Raw genomic sequence first — 19,754 nt, forward strand, 5'->3', positions numbered from 1 at the left:
ATTTTATGGATATTATATTTTCGTAAAAGCACATTAATATTAGCTTATAAGGCACAGACTAATATTATATATAGACTATATGTATTGGGTATTAAGGTATAAATTGTGAATTTGCAAGTGACCTTGCTTTCGTCAAAACCCCACAAAAGGTCTCGGTTTGTTGTTTTTAAATGTGCTCTATAAATAAATTGAATTGACAACCTGAAATGAATCCCAAAAGAAGAAGAAAACTTCCTGAAAGACTGAACTCAGGACAACACAGTCACAGTCACTGTGTCATGTGACTACACGTTATCACTGTGCATTACGTCATGGAATGTGTTCGAGAACGTTCAGGGGAAAAAAACGTTCGTTCAGATTGAAGCTCGCCATCTTTGAAGAAAAGTAGTGAGAGGCATTTTCCAGTTTCTTTGTTCATACTTTTCACGGAACCGAAAAACCTTGTTGTTTTTGAACCTCAGGATTGTTAAAGGAAGGTAACGTCAATTCTTTTATCACTGCCGCGTACCTTTTTATTGAGTTTCCAAACGTGTAATGTATTCCTTGACGTTAGCTAACGTTAGCCAGTTAGCATTTCCGATATTCGACGTCTCGTCAACAGGACATGTAGGCCTTCGTGTGAGGTTACAAAAACATGTCTCGTCGGATTTCGTGGCTTTGAACATCAGGCGACAGCGTTCTCTAACGAAAACAGTCACCACTTATGAAATTTGTAGTCACTGTAGAGTGTGATCTGTTTAATGTGGTACGTTAAAATGCTGACTGAAGTAACGTTGATATTGTTGTTGGTGGACACTCGTTAAAGTGCTCAGCGCTCGACGGGCCTTTGGAGCGAGAAAAGACTAGAACTCAGCGACGGCCTTGTATATATCCATTCATCCCTCAGTTGACTAGTTATAGTCGTATAACTGACAAAAATACAAGTTTTTGAATTGCTAGTCACCAAATGTAAATGCAGTAATGAATAAAAATTGGAAGTTCATGTCGATGGTATCAGACTGCTGCAGGCCTAAAGCGGTAGGAAGGAAACGGCCAGCATACGTTGGTGCAAGTTATAACCACTGCGGTGTTGTTCTAGTATTTTACAAACCAAATTTTCGTAACTTTAGTTTACAAAGAGTGGCTGAGTTAGATTTTCTTTGTTGTTACTTAACTGTTGTACTATTGTATTGCATATTGCAGCTTTCTGTAGTCAGCCACGCAGTTCCGACGCGGAAGTTATTATTATTATTATGATCTGGCTTGTGAGGTGCAACTAAACATACTTTGGTACATACTTTACTGGTTAATTTCGAATTATTATTTAATTTATTAACTGTAAGAATATTGTGAAGTTACACAGCCAAGTGTATTTTATTTATTTATGGCAAATTATTTGAAAGCATGACAATACCATTGTTGTTGTAATTATCAAAATTGTAGCCTATTACAGTTTGGTCCTTCAACCTTATAGTCAGTTAGCGTATTGTTTTAAATGTTCTTGCTTAACCTCAATTGTTTAGCCATGATGTTTTATAACTGGTTATGTTAGCTGACTGCAGACATATGTCATGCAGTACGCTGGCTGTCTTGTAATGGGGGAAGGGTTTCAACTGAAACAAACCCATTTGTCATGCTGCACTGGAGGCCATGGATACAAAAACTGTGTAGTTATTGATGAATATAAACACAAATGGCTAAGTGAGGACTCAGTGGGATTCTAGGTTATGTCATTTTGACTTCTTTTTCTTGTTTATGTATTCCAGATGCGTCACACAAAACAAATGCGTTCCCCAGGTGTCTGGCTTGATGAGTACAGCTGGGAAGAAAGGATGGAGTGTCGTAAGCGAAAGAAACGAGATTCGCACAGCAGCGAAAGAGAGAATAAGTCTAGAAGAATTCACCATCAGCACAAGACACATGAGGGGTAAATATATATCTATATATCTTGGTTTCTTAAGCTGCACATTTCTAACAGCTGAGAGTTTGTAGGAAAGCTGTTTATATGGCTAGAGCCACATTATAACCTATCCAGGAAAGAAGGTTGGTAAAGTTTAGGTAAATATCAGAATTAAAAATTGGGTATGTAAAACCTAGTACGTAAAGTTTATGTCCCCAACTTGAGCCAGTTTGGAAGATGGGCTGACCGTCAGATCAGATGCTGATTATGTCTGAAATGCCATTCAAGACCAAAACCAATCTTAACATGAGAAATTGTAGCATTGACACTGTGGTTAAATTGAGGAGCAACTATTTCCAAATGCAGGTCAGTTAAGATTTAAAAACTATAAAATATAGTTAGACTACATCCTGTTTACCAATATAATGGCTCTTGTTCTCAGAAATTGTGCTTCAAATTAAATTGGTAAGGCTTCAAATATGTAAACAGCACATGTGCTCCATATTGACGATTATATTTGCATTATAGAACACCACTCTTATGTCTGTATAATTTCCACGGTTTGTGTTCTTAGAATTACGTCTAATAGATTTTTTTTTAATTAATCCTTTTATCCTTAAATAACAGTTTATTTGCAATTTCAGTTTACCTGGTGAAGCTATGTGCAGTGATTTTATGTTTTGCAATTCTATCTTTTTGTGGGCATGTATGATGGCCAATGGGGTTACATTAGATGTTCCCACATCTACTCTAATTTTAATCCTGTAGAGAGGCAGACTTCTTCCTGGAAGACACCTGACACTAACAGGGTGCTAGGGCTCTTGGGGTTTCTTGGTCTTTTTTAGATGCTTAGGTGCTAACATAGCCTTCTTGGTGGGTGTGGTGGAAGTAATTAGAAACATTATGAGCAAACTCAACCTTTATGAGCAAACATTACAGTGTTTAAGAGCAAGGCACATATAAAGAACTACTGGACGGTGATATAGAATCTTAGCTAAGGAATGTTCCCGGAGAGGGAGTTTTTTTTTTAGATCCCCAATTCATATTGGCAGAAATGGTACCATGTAGGTGTTAACTTCTGGGGTACCAAGATCTGCAAGTGTAGAATTGCCTATCGTGTTATGCTCCATCAAATCGTTCAGTTTTAGTTTCAAGGAAGGCATGCAATGGGTTGCCAATGACACAGCATAAATGTTAAAACTGCCCAGATGTGTGGCATTACATATTGGTATTTATAAACTCCTCAAAGTACTATTTGGGCAGTGACAATCCGTCACTAAAATGTTTTCTGAACTGCAACCCGTCATTGAACGGGATGCTTGGTGCTTGGTGACTGTAAATCAGTATGTTGCTAATTCCAAATCTTACATAAAAGGCACAAGGGATAGAGTGTCAGGCAACAGGCGGACCATTAGCACCATCATATCCAGTCTTCACTTAAGAACTCGATCAGACAGGAAACTGGGTTGTTCCTGACCTGACCTACGCTTTGAAGATCTTGTTTCTGATCTGTGTGTGCCTTTTTTTCTTTGACTGCAGACACTACCTGGAGACCCGCAGTTTGAACCACAGGCTGGACTCTCGGGAAGGACATACCCAGGACCGCAGTTTGGACATGGCCTATGAGGAGGACAGCCGTGAAGGCACCTGCAAGGACAGAAACCTTGACTGGCACCACTACAGCAAGTCATCGGGGCGCAGTGGTCGGAGTGGTCGCAGCAGGCGAAGCAGCCGCAGGCACAGAGACAGGGGGCGCAGGCGTAGCCACTCTCGCCACAGGTCCTCCTCGGTACGGGAACCTCCTTGTCCCATCTATCCCTCTCCCTTGTCTATACCGCCAAATCGAAAGGGTCATTATCACTGGTGTTTAGCCAATGCTTAACACCTATCTCTTTGTCTCTCTGTATCTCTCTGTGTGTTCTACACCTCACTATTAAGCATGATTTCCAGTATTGACAAGTAGGGGACTTAGGGGCTCAGGAAGTAAGGGATTGTGAGTGTTTTATTGATTTTTCAAGAGAAAAGTGGACCCAGTATTTGTGCTGAAATCTTAGTGGGTAGTTATGGGACGTGATAGTAAAGAGTTACAAAGAACTACATGTAGAAAGACTGTAATCACTCAAGTTCAGTTTTTTTCTGTACTACTCTGAGAAAGTCTCTCATCTGAAAATCTTGTTGCCATGTTTTTCTTCTGTAACACACACTATGTGGTGGCTGGCGCCCAATTTCTCTGACGGGGCTGAATTTGAATTTGCTGCTCCGTCCATTCGCCTGGCGGTGTTACTGAACGGGCCGAATCTATCCACCCCTACACCTCCCCCCCTTGGCCTGGTTGAATGAATGACGATGTCGCATTGTGGTGGCCTGGTGCTGGCTGACTGATGGGTTATTGATGTGATGGCGGATTGCGGCGGTTCCGGTGCAGAGGAGGAGCCATCACCGCAGGAGCAGGAAAAGATCCAGGAGTGTTGAGGATGATGACGAGGGTCACCTCATCTATCACAGTGGAGACATGCTGAGAGCGAGATGTATAGAATATATACCTTTTTTTTCCTACTGTTGTTCACACTTTGTGTCTCTCACTCTCTTGTTGTCTGGTTTTTATTTCCAAACATTAATTAAAGGATGAAGTATTTGGGCCAATAGACTTAATTTTTTAGGTTAGATATAGCTTGTCAGTGTAACATATTTAGCATTGAGCTGTATGCCAGTGTTGAGAAGCCAGTTATAGTAGTGTATCTAAACAGCAATGTAACATCAGGCAGTGAACCAGCCAAACGACAGTGTTTCACTTTGTCAGTGCTGTGTCTCTAACTTCAACTCTCTATTTTCTGTAGATGAGATTGTGTGTACTCTAGGAGAGGGTGCCTTTGGGAAGGTTGTTGAATGCATTGATCACTCTAAGTAAGTATAAATCAGAAAATACTTGCTATGGCTAAACATGCTGGATATGTTTTTTTACATTTTTAAAAAAATATTTATATTTTGGGTTTTCAGTGATGGAGCTCGTGTGGCTCTGAAGATCATTAAAAACATAGACCGCTACCGTGAGGCAGCTATGTCTGAGGTAGAGGTGCTTGCACAGTTGAAGTCCCTTGACTCTGACAAGAGATAGTAAGTCAATCCATAGTAACTTCATACCCTAACAGTCTGATCATCTTTAGGTTATGACATGATAATGTGTTAAGAATTTGCCAGACAAGAAATTTACTTGGCATCTATTCTACCTTTCCTTTTCTTTAGTGCATGTGTGCATATGCTGGACTGGTTTGACTACCATGGCCACATTTGTATCGCCTTTGAGTTGCTTGGCCTCAGCACCTATGATTTCCTCAAAGAGAACAACTTCCAGCCTTTCCCAATCGAACACATCAGACACATGGCTTACCAGATCATCCGAGCTGTTCGATGTGAGTACTAGACACACATGTACAGAAAAAAATACAGTGCGTTTCTGAAAATGGCTTGGTTTAAAATGTATGTGGTCTTGTCTTTCAGTTTTGCATAAGAACAAGCTGACACACACAGATCTGAAGCCTGAGAATATTCTCTTCATTGATTCAGACTATGATATGGAGTACAACCGTGAAAAAGTAAGCGTCTTAAATATTTAACCAGAATTTTTTTTTTAAATACCTGAAAAAGTCCAGAACTCGTTGTTTGTGCCAGCAGCTGTGTGAGTGCATGATTGTGTTCTTGATCTCAGAAACGGGATGAGCGGACATTGAAGAACCCAGATGTGAAAATTGTGGACTTCGGCAATGCCACATATGAACATGAGCACCACACGTCTGTGGTGTCGACACGTCACTACCGTGCTCCTGAAGTCATTTTAGGTAAGTGGCTGTTTTAAAGCACTGCAGTAAAACACTGGGCATATCCTTTATTGGTGACTTGTTATTCACTTAACATTCTCTTTCAGATCTGGGCTGGGACCATTCCTGTGATGTCTGGAGTGTAGGCTGTATACTTATTGAGTACTACCTTGGATCAACTCTCTTCCAGGTACTTGGCATTACAGAGGGTAATGAAATTATTAACACTTGCGACATTAACCATAGCATTTATTAAGCTTGCTCACATTGTTCTCTTATTTAGACCCATGACAGTAAAGAGCACCTTGCTATGATGGAGAGAGTCCTTGGCCCCATCCCCACAAACCTCCTGCAGAAAACCAGGTAAGAGCCCATTCACACACTTAATTTATGATTAGCTCTCATGTGTAGTGACATGGAAGATTTTTCAGCACTGTTGAATGGTTTTGATTTGTAATTGTGGAGAGATTTGCGTGTTTTGTAGGAAACGGCGGTACATTCACCGGTGCAAGCTGGACTGGGACATGCACAGTTCTTCAGGGAGATATGTCAAGAAACACTGCAAACCCCTCAAGGTAAGAGGAATGGAGTTGGAGATGGCCACATACAGTCAGTGTTGAAGTGCTATTGTATTTTTAAATAAAAGTAAAAAACACACCAGTTTCTATTAAATGTGTGAAATGCACCTTCCAACAACTCAAACTCTGATGTTTACATGTTCTATCGTGTGACTGAGCATGGGGGCCCTCAGTACATCCAAGAGTCACCTCATGGTTACTCTGTATGTAGCCCACATCTTCACAATCAGAACAGAATCCCCAATCCGCTGCACACAGCTACTGAGCTCAGCTGTTGGTCATAAAATAACTAATGTATAAACCAGTTGTCTGAGTGAAATACGCAGCATGCATGTAAATAAGACAGTTTTGGAGTTGTTGGAAGCCACCTTGCCTGAACTTTTGTGTCCCCCAGAACCTAAGTTCAGTACATTCTGAGCATCTCTGTATCTGAATATAAAAAGGTTATAAATGCATTTTGATCTTGGCATGTATTAAAATCCCATCTTGGACAGATGGCACACAAACACATTCCTAAAGTGTGTTCTATTAACAACACTTAAACTACGAAGTGTCCACTACTTGCATGATGTTTATCATGGTATCGCACATGATGTAGAACAACACTTGCAGATGCAGAGTACTAATTTATTTATGACATAGTTTCAAGTGACTGATTAACAAGTGTTCGTCCTTTCCCACCAGCATTACATGGTGTCTAAAGATGAAGACCACCAGCAGCTGTTTGACCTGATCGAGAAGATGATGGAGTATGATCCAGCTAAGCGCCTCAGTCTTGAACAAGCTCTCCGACACCCCTTCTTCTCCCGCTACAGCAGCAGCAGCAGCAGCAGCAGCAGCAGTAAATGCAGCAGCAGCAAGAGAAGACTGAACTCCTGAACCTGTAAACTTTTGACCTGTAACCTCGGTCATAACCTGGCGTCACCATGACATTTGTCATGGTGCTCGGTGCTAGCCTTCATTTCCTGACTCTCCAGGAGAGGTGTATCTTAACTGACTGTATCAGTCCACTGCCCTGCTCTGCTGTGTCTTGTCCTTAAACCAGTGCTTCTTAATCTCACACATCCTCAAGTTTTGTTTGCATCTGCGGCATGTTTTGATGTAACGAGTCCCCCCAAGTGGTTTCTATTTATTTGCCATTGTAATTTAAATTGTTGCTTCTGATCATATCTTCGTAGAGATGTTTTTTTAAATTCCTGATTAGTCCAGTTCTGTCCATCTATCTTCTGTGTGCACATTGTCAAATAGGTGATTGATCATGTAACAGACAGAAATGCTTTATCCTGATTCAGTCTCACCAGTAACAACTTATTCAGCAGTGTATATGTAAAAAGCTATTGCAGGCAGAAAATCTTTGTTTATAGAATTTGTTCAGGTATTTCTCTTTTTCACTGGCTGGTTATGTAACCTTTGCATTATGTGCATTTTCTCAATAAACGTGAATAGATGACAGAAGTGTGCTGAGAAATGTTTTGTGCAGTAGCCGCATTAGACCACAGGATGGCAGTAAAGGCCTTTAGAATTACTGCAAAGTGAACGTCAGAAGGCCAACATGGTAGAGCTAGAGGAGCACTTCTATCACTGTAGGTTTGTAATGGAGAAAATTATCATACAGATTTGCTTTGAAACAAATCCTTGTTGTGACACAAAAAAGAGGAACTGCATTGAAACGACAGGTACTGGTCTACTCATAAAGGTCCGACAACAAAACGATATTTTCAAAGGTGTTTTATTAGCCTTCAAAATACTGAGTTAAACTTTTCTTATTGTTCAACTTGGAAACGGTTTACGGAGTTGACAGTTTCTGACAGGTGATTTGTGATGTGTAAACGGTGACACAGGGTATCTTATTGAAAAATACTGACATAAATAGACTGTAAAGCCATAACTGCTCAATTACTCAGCAAATAATTTCACAATTTATTTCACTAACAAGGCACATGGCCATCCGCCACAGTTCCAGTCCATATACATTTCAGTCGACTACAATGAGTCTGGAAACAATGGTGAAAAAAAAAAAAAAAAAAGAACTAGAAAAACTAGTTGCAGGGACTCAACCAAAATAAGCGGGGGTCCCTCAGCGGGGTCGGCCCCTCTCAGTCTCACCCAGCTGTCAATCTGCAACCTCCCACGTGGTCCACAGGGCGGGCGCATCTCAACTAGTTGACCGGGCAACTTTTAGGGAGGCAAACAATTGGACGCATTGGTAGTTGCACTTGCACATCCATGTCGGATACTCCCCAACAGGAAACAGCGACCTGCGAGTCAGGAGGCGCCTCTTCTCCGCTTGGCACCCAGAGCGCTCCCAGCCGCTGCCTCTTGTTCCAAGACTAATTTAAGGCAGCGCTTTGAATCCTGAGCCTGGCGTGCTGGGGCTGGTTGTTGTGAATGCTGCTCAGTTAGTCCACAGAGGCTGGTTACAATTTGGTTGCAGACCTACACCAACAATACAAGCCATTTGGGTGATTTTCTTTTCATCAAGAGAACTTTAAGGCAGGATTTCAGCATGGGTACAGCCAGCGACTCCATCGGGGAAAGTAAGCCGGTGTGTCAGTGTGCCACCAAGTCTGCGGTGCAGCGGTGGCTGCCAGGTTTTCTCATCGCTCTGTGCTTGCTGATGTCCCTGGGCTCCATCACCGTGTGTAGTCTGATGAGCTTCAAGACCTTCCTTGTGGAGAAGCGAATGCAGTTTGAGACGGACAAAGCGCCGCGCAGGGCTTTTCTAAATGAGGATGGGACCCTAATTTCAGAGCTGAGAAACCCAATAGGGAAGTTCGTGAAAGAGGTACATGGCGCCTATTGTGGATTTAACTGAAACCAATAGTTGTTGATAAATACATATGTTGTTGGCGTGAAACTCCGACAGACCCGCTGCTCGCCTGTGCGTAAAGTGTGCGTAATAACAGGGGACATGTGCAGTAAAGTTTGCAAACGCACAGCCACGGCACCTTTTGGTAACTGTACTCTAATGATTCCTCCTAAAATCAGTCCTTTTTTAACGCATGACCTGAGGGATCTACCAGACATGCAGCTGGCCAATTAGTTTGCAGTTAAAGCTCTTTATAGGGTGACATAACCACTGATGATAGACACCAACCTATAATTTAATCGTGTGGAAAAGAAATTGAGGAAACCTTTTTAGTTGTAGGGCTATATGTAATGGGGGAAAGATTATGATCTCATAATTGTTATTGGTAACCACTGAAATTATTTTAATCTTAGTCGAATCTATGAAATTTTCCCTAATGATATCCGTTTGTTCATTTTTTTTTTTTTTTGATAAAGTTGACCAATTCTGTAGCCCGAAAGACTTATTCAAACCAAATGAAAACTTTTTCACTTTATCTCTTACACTGTTATGCATAGAGAATATGTAGCTAGTATCCATATGTAGTGGGGACTGGGTTTTTTATTTTACACTGGAATTTGCTCTGTGTGTCTGCAGGAAATGATGGTGCTGATGCCGAAAATGCGAACAGCAAGGGATGTTGGCCAAGAGTGCTCCTGTCCTCCAGGTATCTGTGTCTGCTCTTTGAAGCATGAGTGCCACTTACCAGAACACACAAACAAAACAAGCAATACACTAAAAGTCAGGACCCTATCTCAGGTAAAAGTTCCGGTTTAAGCTTGACCCGACTGCTCGTGAAACATGATTGTCTCCCTGCTTGTGATGCTTTTGACAGCGCTCCTGAACTTCTAGGGTATATGTCTGAGTGTGTGTGTGTGTGTCTTTTTCTGTGTGAGGGATTATGGCCCCTAAGCCTGTGTAGGGCCCATACTGTGACAGCAGGGCTCAACACTCAGCAAGTCAGTGGGGTTGGGACGTCCAGCATGAGCCCAGCAGCCCCAGTGTCAGTGGGGGATGCTCACTTTAATAGATGGAGCAGCCGTGTGCCAAGATTGGCCACTTTTGGCTTGTGGTGTTCATTACAGGGCTTGTGATAGATCCTTGGGTGGAGAACAGTGTGTGATCTGCATCATGTTACACACAGACACCTCTCTTGTGCTTGTGAATCACAGAAAGATGGTATTTCTTTTATTTTGGTGAACGTTCCTGGCTCCGGGGCATCAACACATTTTGATTACGCATCAACAACGCCTATGGAAAAGAAAGTTGTGGTTTATGGACAGAGAAATCTTTTGGCTTGTAGCAACAGGATGTGTGTGTTTGTGTGTGTGTGTGTGTGTGTGTGTGTGTGTTTTAATCGCAAGTGGAATCTTGCCAAAGTTTCTGAAGAAAGGAAAACTGCTTCCACGCATTCTCTGCTCCTAAATTTTTGTTTCAAGAAGTCAAAGAGGAGGTTGAGTTTTTAAGATGCTTATCTGCAGATTTGGGGAAATTTCCTTTCCTTTCCTTCTCCTCCCTCTCTCTCTTTCTTTGTGTCAGGGTGTGAAGAGCCCTGCAACAACGAGAACAGGTGAAAGCGTTCAGTAGTGGAATTTCTGGCCCACTTTCAACACATTCTGTTTTCTAGTCTGAAGTCTGCTGTGCCAAGATAGCTCACTTGCTCTGTGTGGCTGGTCGGCGAAGTTGGTGCAAGTATTTGTTGTTTGCTTTGGATTCAGCAGAGCCGAAGCCACTGATACTGTTAACACAAGTTGTTGGTCTTTTGCTGTGGTTCCACTTTTGTCATTCGGTGCATTCGTACTCAGTCGAAATGTAATCAGGCATGTACCTTGTAAAAAGTTGCCAGATTAGGACAAGCCTGTGCTGCCCTACTTGTGCATTTTATTGTAATTACTATTATTATAATTAGTGTATAATTATTATTATTAGATCACATTATTGTATCAGATGTTGCATCCCATTTTCCTGTCAATTTTGCTGAACTACTGTGAAATCAAGCTGATTTTGCACTGAAATACAATCCCTCAACAACTATTCAGAAGTCTATTGAAATTTTTCCCCTTTCAGTTTCTAGCCTTTTAAATGTGGTGCTTTGCTTTTGGTGAAACAAAAGCCTTTTTTGTTTATTGCTGCACTGATGCAACAACTAAATGCCTGCAGACATGTATTTTTTTCATGTCGCAACAATTAGATTGCTCAATACAGACTTGTTAACATTTCTCCATAAAATGTGTTTATTTCTAAAGAGGGTTTCTCAGCTGATGGTCCTTGGTGCTTTGTGCTTAAGAAGCCATGTGAACTGGGTACTGTGAGGGGTGTGCACGTGTTTGCGCCAAAAACTCTACATGTGATTTATGTCAAATGTTTTTATGTGTATTTATCTGAGCTGTGCTTCTGTGCCTACATGTGTGCATCCCATTTGCGACCTTGTGAGACAGTGTACAAGCAGTATCATGGTCCTGTGTGGCTGTGTGTGTCTAAGTTTCAGTCTCTGAGCCTTTGAGGGGCCGACAGAGGCACCTCTCTCAACACGACAGTGTAAGAAGAGACCCCTCGCTCCCTTTAGCACCAGCTCTCGCCACCTGAAACTTGAATCTCTCACCACCAGGATCACAGGCCAAGGTATTCCTGCCTGTATGTGTGTGAGAGATGCGCTACCACACAGCATGAGCGGCATTTCTGCCAGTAAAGCTATGCCTCCGCATCAGATGCTCACCTTTCAGCATGCAAGAGGACGGGGGCCCAACAGAGGGCAGCACTTCTGCAGCAGCACTAGAAACGATGATGATGAATTTGTCATTGAAACTTCTGACTTAAGGACTTCCTTCTGACAGGAAAAAAACAATTTCGATGGCAAGACCCCCTGGTTCAGACACTGCTAGAGCAGCAGAAACAGAGTCTACAAATAGAATCTGACCACAGGCTCTGACTCAGGACATTTATCTCTCGCGTCCCCTCAGTGGAAGCAGCATTGTGACACTTTTATGCTCACAGATACAACACGGCCAGCAGTCGTAAAGTCTTAGGCAAACTATGTCACAGAGTCCAACTCTGCTTACAAGCTTCAGGTGTTTGCAATTAACACCCGCCTGTTCCCTCAACAGACACACACAACGTGTGCTCGCAGACAAACGTACGCACACATTCATTACTTACACATGAACATAACACCTTTATGGTGCCTTGGCTAATTAGAACCATGTGGGGGCTGTATGTGTCCTGTGTAGGGGGAGTGTATTGTCATCTCTGCAATTTGCATTTAAAGGCTTTTTAACAGCTCTGATGCCGACAAGGGGGCACAAAGTCTGCCCACACTTGGGCACAGGCCCAAAACTAAAAGGCAGCCGGAGACACCATCAATATTACTCACTCACCGGTCACTGAAGACTGGAGTTTGGACTGTCACATTGGGCATTGGAAAATTGTGATGAACATTTTTCTCTATTTCCCTGATTTTTATCAACCAAACAGTCAATTAACTGAGTGTAAGTCTCTGTCCGAGGTTATAGGTAGGACTGAACTCCTTCAGTCAGTATAGGGCATCTAAGTTTTTGGTTTTAGTGTATATGAGAGCAAGAGGTCAGACCCCTGACTGTGCAGTCAGATCACCTTCCATCAGATAAGAGCTCATTAACACACAGGGGCACAGGCCCCCCGTATATGTGTGTTTGTGAGTATTTATATAATGGAGAGAGCAGGCTCACAGCAGGGTTCCTTGAAGTATTTATGTGTACATGCTTTTCATGCACACATACCAACAAACATGCATTTGTTAACCAAAATTCTTTACATACAAGAACAGCTATTTATATTTATGTCTCTGAATTCCGACGTATGCACAGGGTTGTTATTATACCCCCACTGTCTGCAGTAGTGTAATATTTAATAGGCTGGGAAATACAGTATAACGTCCTGTGTGAAGCCCATCATCAGTGTTAACTGGCCTGTCTGGGGATTAACCTCTCACCCAGGAGGCAGAGGGGAAGCTCTCCCTTCCCAGCTTCCTGCTCTCCTGCCTGGAGGAGGAGACAGGGAAAGCCAGTTTTGGGGAGACGGGGACCCATGATGGAGCCAACACCCCCAGGGCGGTATTTTGGTTTTAAAGCCATAATAAATCAAACAGGAAGCTTGTACCTACCTATACAATCTATCGCCATAGAAAGAACAACTAGGCCATATAAGATCCATTAATGACCATTTTAAACAGTAAACGCAGGAAATTTGTTTTCATAACCAGTCCCATTTTAGATTAGTTCCACCATAGCAATGTGCTGTAGGCAGTTTCTTTAAGTATTAATGTGCTGGAGAGCAGCACATAACTAGCTCTGTGTGTGCACGTGTGAGTGTCTGCTTTCTTATGCTCTATTTGTGTGTGTGTGTATGCGCGCTTACACCCATGTGTTTCGCGCACATGTATTTGTTTTGATGTCTGCAGGCACATGTTTTAGTGTGTGGCTCCCAGTGACTGACTGCATTGCTTTAAATTCACGGTGTATGAAGTCAGTTATGAAGAGGGTATCCTGTGGCAGAAAATCCAGGTGGCTTATTACATTTATGCTGCAGGGGGAAGGAGACTTCAAACCAGGGAAGAAAATATACAAGTTTTGAAATACAAAGTACTTTCTATGCTTCTGCAGCACACAGTCAGGTGCCCGTACGTGGATGCACATATTTCTCAGAGTTGGTCTGCAGGGTGTTTTCTGCGTGTAACTTTTTTCTGCTCTGGACAAATATGCAGTTGGGAATAAATTCTCCTACATCCAGTTCATCAATGTTTTTATTTGTAGAAAAGAGTTTCTCCAATTTAACCGTAACGTTTATATATTGTACTAGATAGGTGAGGTGTCTGGTGAGAAAGTGTTGTTGATTATCAGTGGTCATTTGCCTTGTGATGGATATTGTCAGGAAGGAAGTAGCCAAACGCTTCCCCTCTTCCCTCCTCCCTTCTTTTCTTACAGCCTGCTTTTCATTAACCATTTTATCACAGACTGCAGATACAGTCGTCATACAGACAGCCGCTCTAATGCACAGCTGTAGAGCCTCGTGTCCTTAGGTTACTCTTATCCTTCGGCTGAAGTGTCTGTTATTCCCACTGGCCACTGTAAGAGGGGAATAAAAGTGAGTGACTCTTCTTGATATCTTGTTCTCATTTGGAAGACGACCTTGGAAGACTTGAGTGTGCTCAGTTTATTTGTAGATGGAGGGGGGGAATGCCGCGTCTTGGCTGGTTGGAGATATTTAGTTTGGAGATGTTTGTGTCTGTCAAAGGCTGAGTTAGTTGGTCACAGCTTTAGGTTCCAAAGGTGCTTCTATATAGATGGACGATATTCTCCAGGGTTGGTGATGGATTTGCAAATTGCTGGTACGACTAACCCTAAGTGTGTGTGTGCAAGTGTTCCCTAAGTTCCCAGTAACTGCTAGTTTTCACTCAAAATATTGATTTGCTAAATGGGGATGCATCATTAAAAGTTAAAGAGAGCTACACTGATTTTGCACAGTTGGGGGTAGTGTTGGGGAGTACTTCTGCATTATGTTAAAAAAGCCTTTTTTTGTCTCCAGCGGGATCTGTGCAAAGTCTGATAAACTGCCTCAGGTGATGTCACTTGAGTCAGCATCAGCTGGGGCTGAAGACTTTAGGACTTCAAGATAAAAAAATGTTGAATGTTGAGTTAGATCTCAGTTTACATCACTAATGTCATCAGTAGTGTCTGGTCACATATAACAACTATTACCTCTTCAGTCTAAACAGGTCAGATGTTAGCGAGCTAATGTTAGCTTTGTCATTTGGTTCAGCTGGTAGTTATTTTGAAAGGTCTAATCTTTATGTAAGGAGTACTTTGTGTGGTGCTTTAAATGTAGTTATGTGTAAATCTCCACTTTGTCAACATTTCATGTTATCATGAAGTTTTAACAAGCTGGTGCAACCAACTCCAGGTGTGTATCTGTAGACATTTATATGTGTGTGCAGCTCTTCTTGACCATTGGTTAACACACACGCACACACACACTATGCACTCACCCACCCGACACACACACACACACACACACACAAACCACATCCAGACCCCTCCTCTCTCTGTCTCTCATCAGCCTTCTTATTAAAGTTAGCTTTGTGAAACCACAGTGTTTAATAGCAGAGCCGACATTCTTCCTCTTGGAAAATAAACAGCCGGACACAGGCCGGACAGTCGGCAACCCATGAAGGCCCACAAGGATCTCAGGAACAAACAGAGGGGCAAAGGGCCAGGTGGCAGCCAGTGAACACCGGGACAACTGACAGTATCGACGATCAGGATCATAGACATAGGTTACAAATGTTAGTGAAGAACATGATCTGGGAGGACATCGAGCAGCTTCCAGGTGTTGCCAACAGATGGGACCTTAGCCACACGACCTCCTCTCCACCATGAAGAGACAGACAAGGACAGACTACACAAACATACAAGAGGCAAAACCAAGTACATCACTCACATGTCTAGGAGAAGGAAACAAACACAGAGGGAGGGAGACAAGAAGGAGGCTGAGACGTACAGAGGAAGAAGATCCAGACCCTAAGCCTCCTCAATGAGGCACCAACAGCCAGGAGAGAGAGAGAGGTCCCAGGATGCACTATGGTTACACCCTCATGTGCTTGAGGGTATAAACAAACAGAGGGTTAGAGAGATGCAGTGGTTATCAGAAAGTTTACAGTAACCTCACTGGCAGAACAACAGGATTAACTGAGACTGAGACAGACCTGCTGGCGGGAGAACAGTAACCAGGCCTGAAATAACTAAAGAATAAGCTGCCGACTGAAAGTTAAGGTGTAAAGATGAGTTCGAAGTCTGGATTTAAAGGCCTCAGTGGAGTCAGACAGTCTGATGTCAGCAGGGAGGTTGCTCCAGAGTTAATGAATTTTAAAAGAATGAAATGAATTTTGATCCAACCTTTAAAAGGTTGTTTGTGAAACTGGTGTCTGTGGGGCCACAACAGTGACCAAGTTCTCAGTTTTATCTGAGACAAGCAGGCCTCTAATGTGATCACTTGAGAAGGGTCATCAGCATTTACAGGAAAGTACAGCTGAGTGTCATCAGTGTACCAGTGGAAATTAATTCTATGACTTCTATGACTATGCTTTGGCATAGAGGTGAAATGTAAAAAGAGAAAAGCAGAGGGCCGAGATCAGAGCCCTGAAGTACTCCATATTTCACATCAGAAAATACTGATGTAATACTGACTGACTTTAACCATGTGAATGCCAGGCCAGAGACGCTAAATTAGTTTTCCAGTTGCTCTGGGAGTATACAATGATCTATGGTGTCAAAAGCTGCTCTGAGATCAGAGAGGTAAGAGAGGCACACATGTGAACTATGAATCCATCAAAAGCAGAAGATCATTTACCACTTTAGCAAGTTCAGTTTCAGTGGAGTGACAGGTCCTGAAAGCAGACTGCAAATGTTTGAAAAGATTACTGTGACATATGTGCGCTGAAAGCTGCTAAGACACAACTCCTTCTAGTAGACCCTGTATCAGTGTGTGGTTTCTAAAGTAACGGTTTATCCACTTGTTTTGCAGGAAAAGATGGTGATGAGGAACTAATTTTGTATTTAATCTTGTCTAAAAACTTACAAACCATAAAGGGCAAACAGCTAAGAGATGTAAGTGAGTTTGGCTATAGTATAGAAATAGGTTAGCTTCATTGTTACTGAGTGAGACTTGAGAAATAACAGACTCGAGGAGCCTAGATAGAGCTGTGTTTAAGTGAGTGGTACAATTTTCAACGAGGCGAAAATGTGCAGAACAGACACAACAACCAAGAAGAACAGACTCATCCAGTGATGGCAGGCAAAACCCTGATTCATAGAAAACACTGCTGGATGCAATTATTGACATAATATTATACTATCTGTGGGAGTTGCCTGAGATCATTAAAAGCGGGAGACGACGTGGAGTGGGTGAAGGAGGAAACAATGATTCTAACTTATTTAAAGGATTTTGCATGCATGTGTTCATATTTAAGCATCAGAATGTGGATCGTCACCTCTTGGCAGTGGAAGTAGTTATTTCCAAAAAGGGCCAGTGTTGAGCAACAGCTATGTAAGGGCCCGTTTATATTTACATCATTGAGGTACTGTTTATGAGGCTGACTTTTCTCATGCCCTGCATCGCTCCATATAGTGGTGCTAGGATACACACCCCCAACATAACCATGGATCAGATAATGTTTCTTATTCCAGTAACAGAGTTCTGCATTTTTGAGAATTGTTAAACACAGTGTGGAGCATCAAGTAGCTGTTTAATTGTAGTAAGTTGTTATTTTATTCAAAGCAGATCAGGTATCAATATGTTTGCAAAACACACAGCATCAAAGGAAAAGTTGACGTAGAAGAACATCTGATTTGCTGCTTTTCATAAAGTAATGCTTTGTCTGATGCACATGATTTCAAAACACCAGTTGTTTTCAACAGAGCAGTGTGCATCAAAAGCATCAAGTGGTGTGTTGAACCACAGGGATGTAATTCATGTCTTCTGTCTTGAATTGAATTAAGAGCATCTCCACGCAATCATTCATGGTGTCTCTGGAGCCACAGGGTCTGTGAACCTAACAGATGCTCTTTGGAAAGTGAACAAGATTTTTTTCTATAATGTCAGAGCATACTGTAGCTTTCAACGAATGAGTGACTTACAGTAACTGGCAGGCAAAAAGAAAACCTGTTTACACTTAATATGGCCCATTTAAAATGAAATTATGTAGATGTGAACATTGTTGGCAACGTTGTTGTAGCAGGTGTGTGAGATTAGTTAAGTTAAGTATAACCTACAATTAACTGCATGTTGGCTTCAAGTACATCTGACACTATTATCAAACCTTATAGTTTTTGGGTACTTTAGTATTGTGAGGTTGTTTTATTTGATATCTTATAAAAAAGTCCCCTCTCCTTTTCTTAAAAATAACTGTGGTGAACATCTTATTTTAGCCAACAATGAAAAGCGTTAAAATAGAGTACGATAAGGCCGTAATAGATTTTCCTGAATATCTTAAATGTCAGTCAGTATCAAGATATTTTAAGAATATTTTCACAGGGATGCCACATTCTCAGCAACAGCTAACATAGTCTGGTTGAGAGCAAGTAGGAGAGGCACAGGCTTACAGAGCAGTGCTGTGCCGAATGCGGAAACTGCTATGATGTTTTCTTTAATTATCACAAGTGGCAGGTGACAAGGTGAATAGCCTTTTAATGGGGGAGCAGAAAAACTCTTTAACACCACCATGTGGCCTCTGGCTGGCTGACAGCAGTGTGAGGTGAAACGATCGCTCACTGCAGCAGGATGTGCCCGAACTAGTTTTATCATTGTTCTGAATTAACTGACCTGACAGGAAGACTCTGATCATGCTCTCTTTCCAACTGTGCTTGGAGAGCGAAATAACACTTGAATGCTCCACTAAACCTATGAAGCATGTAAACAGGCTTTAATTCAATCCCATCAATAGTTAAGATGTCCTGCACAGATAAAGATCCGCAGAAGTAAGTTTCCAGTATCAGTCTCCTCCTTGGCATTTACAGACCAGTTAATCCATCAGGAATGTACTAAGGCTGAATCCAGCTGCAGCGCAGGACTCACGCAAACACACCTGGATTTATTGGATAGATATCATCTCTGGACTTGAACCCAGACAAACAGCGAGGCAGAGTTGGAGCAGAGGTTATCGTTTATCCTTGTGTTCCTCCCAGACACACAGTGGAATGGTGGTGGTGGTGGTTGGAGGTGTGAAACAAAGCATCGTTGACGCAGATGGTCCTCACTGCGCCGAACAAGCTCCTGCTTAGTGTAAAAGCCCCTTGACGGGCTCGTCACTCTCCCAGCACCTCTTTAATGAGAGCTGAGCTTGTAAAACTGGGCCTGAAACCTTTGAACGAGCCCTCAGCATCACTGGTCCATGTTATTCTGTCATAATGGGGAGGTGAGGGCATGTTAGAGTGGAGCGGGTCTCAACAAGTTAACACCACCCCCGGGGAGGAGGGGTGTATTTACATGTGTCAGGCCTGCTGTCTCTCTCAGTTTTATCTTTCTAAACATGTCTTTTAATCGCTTATTTTCTTATTGTCTTTTCTTTTTCTGCAATGTTTCACATTCCAACCTTGATTCCAGTGATGCATCTCTCTCTTTCTCCTTGTCTCTATTTGTGATTTGAGGAGTGTATATTTAATGCAGGCTCTGGGATCTGCTGTACCTCCACAGTGGGTCAGTCCTTTTGCCGTATGTATACATTAACCCAAAGTTCAGCCAGGAGTGAGGTGGGGGGATGAAGGGGGTTATCACACATACTGTAAACAGAGAATGAAGAGAACCAGGGGGACCTAAGTGGGTGCACCCTCAGGTGTGTCTATCCCACAAGCTCATTCCCTGCTTTTATAGTGGTCAGTGACAGCAGCGGATTACTGGCAGCTGTATTTTGCTAAGATGGGAAATTTGAGATAAATTTGAAAGAATAATTCAAAAATTACATATTTGCATTTTCAATAAAAGAAACGATGAATCATCAGGGATCTTGGTCAGTTTTAGTGGAGTCAAAATGAGGCAAAGACGCAATCAGCTCAAGTTTAAAACCTCAGGAGTTAACCAACCAAGATGTGCAGCTGTTCTGCTCTCGT

General features: G+C 42.2%; 2 protein-coding genes across 3 annotated transcripts in view; both read left to right on the plus strand.

Annotated features, from left to right (window-relative positions):
* The first annotated feature begins 317 nt into the window (after positions 1 to 317).
* clk4b (CDC-like kinase 4b) lies at positions 318 to 7,727 on the plus strand. Of its 2 annotated transcripts, XM_071506869.1 has the most exons (13): positions 318 to 476; positions 1,746 to 1,906; positions 3,419 to 3,668; positions 4,305 to 4,407; positions 4,717 to 4,783; positions 4,877 to 4,993; positions 5,123 to 5,289; positions 5,378 to 5,472; positions 5,586 to 5,715; positions 5,802 to 5,884; positions 5,978 to 6,057; positions 6,179 to 6,269; positions 6,957 to 7,727. In XM_071506869.1, the coding sequence occupies exons 2-13, from the start codon at positions 1,746 to 1,748 to the stop codon at positions 7,149 to 7,151; spliced, it is 1,539 nt and encodes a 512-aa protein (XP_071362970.1). In that variant the 5' UTR covers positions 318 to 476; the 3' UTR covers positions 7,152 to 7,727. The 2 variants fall into 2 exon arrangements, with proteins under 2 accessions (XP_071362970.1, XP_071362971.1); XM_071506870.1 differs by lacking the exon at positions 4,305 to 4,407 and having other exon boundaries at positions 361 to 476.
* Positions 7,728 to 7,866: 139 nt separating this feature from the next.
* LOC139637913 (collagen alpha-1(XXIII) chain) overlaps positions 7,867 to 19,754 on the plus strand; it is a 117,181-nt gene continuing 105,293 nt past the window's right edge. The window contains exons 1-2 of the mRNA XM_071506892.1: positions 7,867 to 9,057; positions 9,718 to 9,787. Of these exons, the coding sequence (XP_071362993.1) occupies positions 8,779 to 9,057; positions 9,718 to 9,787 (349 nt within the window). The 5' untranslated portion in view covers positions 7,867 to 8,778. The remainder of the gene's footprint in view (positions 9,058 to 9,717; positions 9,788 to 19,754) is intronic.

This window comes from Trachinotus anak, unplaced genomic scaffold (genome assembly GCF_046630095.1).
Source record: "Trachinotus anak isolate AG129_WGS33_773 ecotype Australia unplaced genomic scaffold, CSIRO_AGI_Tana_v1 ptg000021l, whole genome shotgun sequence".
Classification (NCBI taxonomy): Eukaryota; Metazoa; Chordata; class Actinopteri; order Carangiformes; family Carangidae; genus Trachinotus; species Trachinotus anak.